The 9610-nt window shown below is 39.1% G+C and overlaps 1 protein-coding gene across 1 annotated transcript; it reads right to left on the reverse strand.

The window, feature by feature from the left end:
• Positions 1-4014: 4014 nt before the first annotated feature.
• LOC107681130 (relaxin-3 receptor 1-like) lies at positions 4015-5253 on the reverse strand. Its single transcript, XM_016477295.1, has one exon. The coding sequence runs from the start codon at positions 5251-5253 to the stop codon at positions 4015-4017; it is 1239 nt and encodes a 412-aa protein (XP_016332781.1).
• Positions 5254-9610: the final 4357 nt, after the last annotated feature.

Raw genomic sequence — 9610 nt, forward strand, 5'->3', positions numbered from 1 at the left:
ACACCCTATTGAATTCCATGGTTTTCTGTATCAGGACATAATAAAAAATAAAAAAAATCTGGTCCTTTGCAGGTCTTAAAATTTGGAAAATAAAACCTCAGATGAACAACAACACATGACATATCACACTGTGTCATTATTTATTTAACAAAAATAAAGCCAAAATGGAAAACCATGTGTGACAAAGTTAGGTCACCCTATGATTCAATTGCTTGTAGATCCACTTTTAGCCGTAATAATTTTCTGTATGACTTTATCAGTCTCTCACATCAAGTTTATGCACAGCTCTCGCCACAGCATTTCAGTCAGGATGAGGTCTGGACTTTGACTGGGCTTTGACTGGGCTTTTCAGCCCTTCTGTTGTAGATTTGCTGGTGTGCTCGGGATCATTGTCCTGTTGCATGATCCAATACTGGCCCAACTTTAGCTGTCGGACGGATGTCCTCACATTTGACTCTAGAATACTTTGGTATACAGAGGAGTTCATGGTCGATTCAAGGACTGTGAGGTGCCCAGGTCCTGTGGCTACAAAACAAGCCCCAAATCATCAGCCCTCCACCAGCATGTGTGACTTCTGGTATGAGGTGTTTGTGCTGATATGCTCTTTAGGTTTTCACCAAACGTGCTGCTGTGCATTATGGCCAAACATCTCCACTCTGGTCTCATCTGTTCAAAGGACATTGTTCTAGAAGTCTTATGGATTGTTCAGATGCAACTTTGCAAATCTAAACTGTGCTGCCATGCTTTTTTCTGATAGAAGAGGCTTTCAAGCCTTCCAAACATGCCATACTTGTCCCATATTTTTCTTATTGTACTGTCATGAAATTTATCATTTAACATGTTAACTGAGGTCTGTCGAGTCTGCAGTGAAGTTCTTGGGTGTCTGCCATTCTTCTGAGCGTTACGTGGTCTGATGTTGGGGTGAATTTGCTGGGACGTCCAGTCTTGGGAGGATTGTTGTCTGTTTTGAATGTCTTCCACATTTGAATAAACTTCCTCACTGTAGAATGATGGACTTCAAATTGTTTGTAAATGGCCGTAGTACTCTTCCCAGACTGATGGCAGCAGCAATTGCTTCTCTAAGATAATTGCTGATGTCTTTCCTTCTTGGCACTGTGTTAACACACACCTGAAGGCTCCAGACCAGCAAACTGCCAAAACATCTGCTTTTATAGAGGTGCTCACACTTGCTGATGATCAGTTAATCAAAGGCATTTGATTAGCAGAGTCTGACTGTTACGTACCCTCTTAATTCCTATGTTAACATTAAGGGTGTCCTAACTTTGTTACACATGGCTTTTCCATTTTGGCTTTATTTTTGTTAAATAAATAATGGAACAGTGTGATATGTCATGTGTCGTTGTTCATCATTGTTCAAAGTTTTATTTTCCAAATTTTAATACCTGCCAAGGACCAGATATTTGTTTATGTCCTGATACAGAAAACCATGGAATTCAATAGGGTGTTCAAATTTTACAGTGGTGTGAAAAAGTTTTTGCCCCCTTCCTGTTTTTTTTTTTCTTTTTTGCATATTTGTCACACTTGAATGATTCAGATCAAGCAAATTTTAATGTTACACAAAGATAACTCGAGTAAATACAAAATGCAGTTTTGAAATAATGATTTAATTTATTAAGGGAAAAAAGCTGTCCAAACCTGCCTGGCACTACATGAAAAAGTAATTGCCCCCTAAATAAAATAACCACCCTTGGCAGCAACAACTACAATCAAGCATTTGCGATAACTGGCAATGAGTCTTTCACATCGCTGTGGAGGAATTTTGGCCCACTCTTCTTTGCAGAATTGTTTTAATTCAGCCACATTGGAGGGTTTTCGAGCATGAATGGACTGTTTAAGGTTATGCCACAGCATCTCAATCGGATTTAAGTCCGGACTTTGACTTGGCCACTCCAAAACCTTAATTTAGATTTTCTTGAGCCATTCAGGGGTGGGCTTGCTGGTGTGTTTGGGATCATTGTCCTGCTGCATAACCCAAGTGCGCTTGAGCTTGAGGTCACAAACTGAAGGCCAGACATTCTCCTTCAGGATTTTCTGATAGAGTGCAGAATTCACGGTTCCATCAATTATGGCAAGTCTTCCAGGTCCTGAAGCTGCAAAGCAGCCCCAGTCCATCACACTACACCACCATGTTTGACTGTCGGTATGATGTTTTTCTTATGAAATGCTGTGTTGTTTTTACGTTTTTACTGTGTTGTTTTATACACACACACATACACACACACACACACACATATATATAATGTATGTATGTATGCATGTATGTATATATAATTAGGAGAACAAAGTCTTTATGCAGGTGGTGTTAATTATCTTTTAATCTGATGATAAAGTTTGACAAATCAGTAAAATCAAACATAAATAACTGACCAAACGTACATAGTCACAGTTCACATGAATGCCTATAATGATAACACACCTTCTTAATGATCACTTGAAAAAAACATCTTAAACCAGCCTAAGATGCTTTGCTGGTCTTAGCCATCTCCTGACCTTGTCAGGCTATTATGTTGGCTGATTTTTTAGAGTACATAAAAAAACCCTGCAACCCGTCACTGGCTGATGTAAGATGTTTATTAGCAATGTAATGGTTTGTTTTGGGTAACGGTTGACCAAAAATACATATTTGTTCCTTACTGTGAATTAATAGGTGAATATAAATCAGGTATTGTTAACACTTTCATTCATTAAAAAATAATAATAATAATAATGAAATAAAATAAATAAAATGTTTTATTACAAAAAATAATATTTTATTTAAAATATTTTAACCAACTGATAGGCTACATTACTAAATCATATGAATCCAACTGATACATTATTAAATTATATGAATCCACATTGTGCTCTGTGAATAGTCTGTCAAATATTATAATAAATACTTGTTTGTACATTTTTTTTTCTTTCTAATTAGATTGCTTTCACAGTTCCTGATTAGATTATTAGTAGTGCAGAGTTGAAGTTAAAAAGGGAGTGACGTTTGTGTGATTTCACCGAGAGCAAGGAGGTCTTTCCTCACGCTTGTAAAGACTTTCTCACTAGTGACTAGTGAAAGGGTGAAAATGTAAAATCCAGAATGGATTAGAGTGGCGTAATTAAAGAGATAGTTCATCCCAAAATGAAAATTCTGTCATTAATGTCTCACCCTCATGCAGTTCCAAACCCTGCAAGACCTACATTCATCTTCGGAACACAAATTAAAATATTTTTTATGAAATCGGAGATCTCTCTGACCCTCCATAGACAGCAACGCAACCTAAATGTACCCAGACCCAGAAACGTAGTAAGGTCAGGACAAAGGTAAAACAGTCCATGTGACATCAGTGGCTCAACTTCAATTTTACGAAACTACGAGAATACTTTTTGTGCACGAAGAAAACAAAAATAACAATTCTTCTCCTCGAGTTACCGTTAGTAACCGTCTTCCACCATTTTGGAGAGTACCACGACACATGCGCGCTTTCCCCAGAACATAATCAACGTAATCAGCATTGTTTACGTTCATTGGAAAGCACGCACATGCGTCGTGGTACTCTCCAAAATGGTGGAAGATGGTGACACGGGGAAGAAGAGTTGTTGAATTATTGTTATTGTTGAACATTATTTTTGTTTTCTTTGTACACAAAAAGTATTCTCGTAGCTTCGCAAAATTGATGTTGAGCCACTGATGTCATGGACTGTTTTACCTTTGTGCTGATCTTACTACGTTTCTGGACCTGGGGACATTTAGGTTGCCTTGCTGTCTATGGACTACATGAGGGTGAGAAATTAATGACAACATTTTTCATTTTGGGGTGAGCTATCCCTTTAAGAAAGGTTTTGAATTGGGAGGCTCCCTTCCACTTCCAAAAGGTGTTCCAGACCGGAACTCTTTTACTCTGCGCATTGGTTTCTTTGATAATCATTTACGTTGGCGGAGAAACAAATGTACAAACTAATTAATTATTAGCCAGTTTGTCTGAGTCTGAAACATTTCTCATTACCAACAACAACTCGTTATGTGCTGTTAGGCAGAAGTTCGTTTCTGCCATTATACATGACAGCCCCCGGAGGATAAAAAATAAGCGCGGGCTCAGCGGGACTGATCGGAACCAGCGCGGGACCGTGTTCATCTTGCTCGGGCTTCGTTGAGGCGGTAAACGGTCTCATGTTCGTCACAGTAGGCGAAGTGATTTGCCAAAACAGCTTTTTCAACGCTTTTCTGAATTCCCTTCTCATCAAACAGTACAGAATGGGATTGAGACAACTGTTTGAATGTGCCAGACATACTGTGACTGGAAAAATATACACTTGCGTGGTGTAATACTCGTAACTGAAGTGCACTACATTAAGTTTTATTAAGATTCCCCACGCTGTTAACGCCTGGTTCGGCAGCCAGCACAGGAAAAAAGACAAAACGACGATAGTCACAGATTTAGTCACTTTAGATCGCCTCTTAGCGCTGGTGGTGTTCACGTTTTTGTTAGTTATGAAGCGTAGGAGAAGCAGGTAACAGACAGTGATTATTACGAACGGAATGAGGAACCCCAGAAGTACTTTTTGCGCGTGATATAAACCAAGCCAAAATTGCGCATCTCCACTCCGGTCGGGAAATTTCACCAGGCACAGTTCTTCGTTGGATACCGTTGCGGTCGTTGAAAATATCGCGTTCGGCAGAGCGGCACCGACCGCTGCAATCCAAATGACTATAGTCATCCACTGCGCGGAGAAACGCAACCGGCGTCTCCTACTTTTTAACGCTGAAGCCACGGAGCAGTATCTCGCGACGCTCATAGCCGTGAGGAAAAACACGCTGGCGTACATGTTCGTAGCCGTGACATAAGAAACTGTCTTACACATCGCCTTCCCAAACAGCCAAGTGAAATCCATGGCGTTCTCCACAGCCCAAAAGGGAAGCGTCAAAACAAACTGAAAGTCTGTGACCGCCAAACTGGTCACGAAGAAGTTGATAGAAGACTTCTTCCATGCTTGTTTGGACTTCATGAGATACAGGACGAGGATGTTACCGATTAAACCCAGCGCGCACACAACCGAGTAAATGACAGAAATGATTATTCTCAGCACCGCGGATCCATCTCCCATAAAATCGGGCTTATCCAAATCGGCGAGATCTTGAAAGTCACTCCACGAGATATTAGTCCTGTTCGCTGTGAAGCTCGTGTTGTATTCACTTAACGGCAGACTTCCAGACGCGTAGTCGGTGCGCTCGTCTTGCATCTCGGACGTCTTCTGCATTGCTCGTTTTTAGAATATTTTTTCCATCCTGCTAGTGTTACTCACTCCTGAATCTTATCATTCCAACTTGTCCCGTCTCCACTGTCTGTCATTGCCATTTTAGTTGTCCGCGGACAAAATCGTCTTTGCGCGCACATTGCAACGGTGATAATTAAGACCAAGGGGCTCTTGTAATTCTATTTCAATATATCTAACTATGAGAGGCTGTTTAACCATATTTTAATAATATTTATCGCACACAACTGTTGCCTGTGCGTAGCTTCACGCGAACTGACAGCTCGCTGGGTTTTTATAGAGCCAAGTACCAATGGATTGGATGGCTTGCGCTTTTACGCAGCACAGACAGTGGTGCTCCCTGTGATGCGGTGCTCTGAATAGTTGAATAGAGCGAAGAAGTGGATAAATTCTACAATTAACATCTTAAAGACTTAAGAATTGATACACCGTATTGAGTTTTGAAGCATTACTTGAGCAGATAGAGGAGATGGGGCTAATTGTTAATGAGAGAATTGTTCTTAGGTTTTCAAAAATTAGGGTTTGAATTCAGTTGCGCAAATTATAGGAGTAGTTATGTGTGCTGTTTTAAAATTTGTTTAAAATGATAAAGATCCGTTCTTAAAACTTTCGATTTCTTTCTCTCTCTTTTTTTTTTATAATAGCTTGTGCTTAAACAAGTGAACACAATTACTTAAAACCACACTGGCATACTTTCAGTGAAGTGTAATAATGAGGGTAGAATTTAGGATATAATTAGGAGAAGGGTAATTTTCATTATTGCCATAATTTCATGCTGATTCAAAAAGGTTGTCTCATGTTTTATATACATGGTATACTGAAATTGAAGTATTTACATATTGAAGATACATATTTGCATATAAAGTGCTTTTGTTTTTGAAATTATACACTTTCAGTATGATAGAGGTCAGCTATTTCTTAATTGACATGCTGAAAGTTTTCACCTGTTCTTACTCAATTTAGTGCAATTTATCTGATAAAAAAAAATGTAATGGCATACTGATCATAATACACTGAAAGATACAAGACCAGACTAGCAAAATCATATCCCCTTGGCATAAGGTTTGTGATATTAAAAGTGGGGGGGACATGTCCCCTGCGTCCCCCGCGTCCCCCGCGTAATCTACGCCCCTGCTCAAACAGCAACATTACACACAAACTAACGTTAAAAAAGTGAAATTGCAATCAACCACCCCTTTAACTGAATTAAGACGTTCCACTCTTGTCCATTCTTAAATAATGAAACTCAGTTTCTAACAGCAGCCTGCCTGCAAAATAGTTTCTTGGCAACCATGTTACATCAGGTATTGTGACAACTTCAAAGGTCAGTTTGAATCAGACTCTTCATAACATAGAACAGGCTAAATTTTTCGCTTCTGTGCCAGTGGCGTATAGCTTGGCTTTTCAGTGTGCAGGTGCAAGTGAAGAGTGAGAAGTTCCAGGAATTGGATAAAGGAAATTAAATTGGAACGTGGCCCAAAATTCTTCATAATGTTTTTTTTTTTTAGCTAAAGCTATTATTATATTATAATTCTATGATAGAATTTTTTTAATTAGTATTTGGATGCATATATTTGGGTACATGGCATCTATGGCACCCATAAAAACTACACTATAGTTCAGTGCTGTATTTAACAGCAAGGATAACCAGTTTGCATTTATGCTTTACTATGAAATAGCCTTGTACTAGAGGTTTGTAAGTTTAGGCATAGTCCTGAAGCTCTCAGACAAGGTCAGCTGAAACATTTCCTTTACTACCTTGAATCTGGAAACAAAACAAGTGAAGATGGAAATAAATTCTGACAAATCCAATTCTGAAATTCTAAAATCAATTTAAAATGGGAACAAATCCTTACTATTAGGGAGTAGACTTAAGCTGTCCTCAAACATTACCCTTGGCAAGACTTCTATTAATCTGAGTGCATATCTAGAATATTGAAGTCCAACGATCAATCATTAATTAAGTCTCCACAGCAGCTTGTTTTTTTTTTGTGCTCATATGAATAATTCATCACATCTCCTCATGGTATACAAACAAGGGGACATGGATAGCTGAGGGTGGAGCGCAGCGTTCTTGTTTCCTCAGAGCATTTCCTCTGTCTTTTTGAATGGTTTGTGCTCTTACACTGTCTCAGCTCATGTTTTCAAAGCTGAACACAAGCCTGTGTGTTACGTTGTGAGTTCAAACCTAGGTCAGACAGTTCAGGTGTGACTGGGAAAATTTCCCAATGTCACTCTATACAAGAAAGACCAAAACAAACATCTGTTGCTAAACGTTTCATTAAACATGACAAGCTCAAATGGAGTGAGAATTCCTTCTCTAAATGGAAAAGTATGTTGTGCATTATGACCTTTTGTTATGCTCAACATTCAAATGCAATGTTCACTTGTTTTTTGTTTTTTTATTGAGCAGACTTTATTTGCAGGGAAAGCTGAGGTAATCATAAATAACCAACCAAGCATTTTAATGCATAAATTATATCAATTGATGCATAGGATTTCAAACCATATGTGAAACGAGCTGGTTCCAGGGAAGTTTTGGAACTCAAAAAGTAGGTCTTTCCCAGGGTGTCATGCAACTATTGTTTTTCTGGGGGCACCAGTCACAGTCCTCTTGGTGCCCTTGGCAAGATAAGACATGAGCAAACCAAAAAATAAATAAATAAAAAAGGAAAGCAAAAGTCATACAAGTTTGAAGTGACATGGCACTTTCTCTGTACATGCACATGGTTAAATATTCACGTTATGTTTTTGTCATATAGAGTATAAGAGCATATAGAGTTTTTCAGCCATCTGAATATTCCCCATTCTACCAAAAAGGAGAAAGAAAGCCTTGCAGTTTTCAGTTAGGTTTGATTTCATGCATTGTCTTAAGGTGTGTAATTGACTTTGTTGTTTGCTTCAGGCTGAGTGATGGATGAGTCACAAACTTGTCACAGGTAGCTGCCCCCACTGTGCCACATCTACTTTTTCATTTAGTCAATTGATACACCATTCTGTCATTTTATTTCCCAAAGGAAACCAGTTCCTAGGTGAAGCAAACAAGGGCCTTGCTGGATCTACAATGGTGGAAACACATTAACACTTGATCTCTAACTGTACTGTTCAACAAGTGAGTAAATCAGATGTACTGAAACGCAGACTCACTTGGACATGTGTCATTTAATTTGTGTTTCCTAATCCAATTTCTGACTGTGACAGGTTAGAACTTTATGAAATACGAATTAATTACATGGCAAAAATAACTGAAAAATAAAGGTGTATAGAGGTGTTGTATAGATCCGTGAACCGATGACTGACTCTCTACAGGCCATTTTCACAAGCGTCCTTTTAACAAATCACTTTAGGTTCAGTAAATAAATATACAAACATATAAATAAATACCCTGGTGATTTTTGAGAGATCTCGGGGAATAGCTTCATAAGTAGGCCTAATGGCTGTCATGCCAAAGGCATGTATTAGATAAAGCCTCTCGGATTTCCACGTCCATGAATAAATACTCTGTAGGTGCTTGAGCTCTGTAATTATGCCTTCAAGCACAAGAATTCCTTGATGAAAAAGATACCACACGGTTTGCATCAAGGGCATTTATTTGAAGCTGCCTGTTTATTCAGACTTACTCTGCCAAGGCATGAGCACAGCCAATTTAATCAGCTGAAATGCACAAACCGTGGCCGTATGAGTTGTAGTGTGCTAAATATGTGTCCATTCATGCAGCTCTGAACCAGGAAACATGCTAAAAAAAACAGATCTCCCATTCTCATGGATCTTTTAAAGGGGTCATATGATGCGATTTCAATTTTTCCTTTCTCTTTGGAGTGTAGCGCGACGTTCTCAAGCCCGCCTGCCTCTGCTCACTCAAGCTGGCCTCTGCTCACTCTAGGCCTCTGGCCTCTGCTCACTCAAGGCCGCGGTGTGTGATGCTGTTTCGTTGTGAAAGCGAAAATACTTTGTTTGGCCTTCCAAAAGTGGACACGACTAGAAATCAGTGGTTAAGTTGTATTTACAACACTGTTCCAGAACAGTTTAACCCAAATATTCAGATGTGTCCAGCGCATTTTATGGAGGACTGTTTCCTGATCCTGGGAGAGTAGACTACAATGCCGGCTGTTCTGACTCACAGACTGTAAGTAAGTTTTTTATATTTAAAGAATTTGCCACTGACGATTCAAACGCGAGTTTTTTGGGCAGTGTAGAGTAGCACTTGTTGTTTGTCATTTCTCCGATCCCAAATGCAGACATGGTTTTATGTTTATGCGTCGTGATGCAACTCATAAAAAGACAGTATAAGTCATTATAATCCGTAATTACGTCCCCACTGGATGCAACAAATGCCTTGTTT

The sequence above is a fragment of the Sinocyclocheilus anshuiensis genome, unplaced genomic scaffold, assembly GCF_001515605.1.
Source record: "Sinocyclocheilus anshuiensis isolate Anshui unplaced genomic scaffold, SAMN03320099.WGS_v1.1 scaffold412, whole genome shotgun sequence".
Lineage (NCBI taxonomy): Eukaryota > Metazoa > Chordata > Actinopteri > Cypriniformes > Cyprinidae > Sinocyclocheilus > Sinocyclocheilus anshuiensis.

Excerpts from the sequence above, each read along its gene's own strand:
- LOC107681130 (XM_016477295.1), bottom strand. The coding sequence starts at position 5,253 with ATGCAGAAGACGTCCGAGATGCAAGACGAGCGCACCGACTACGCGTCT.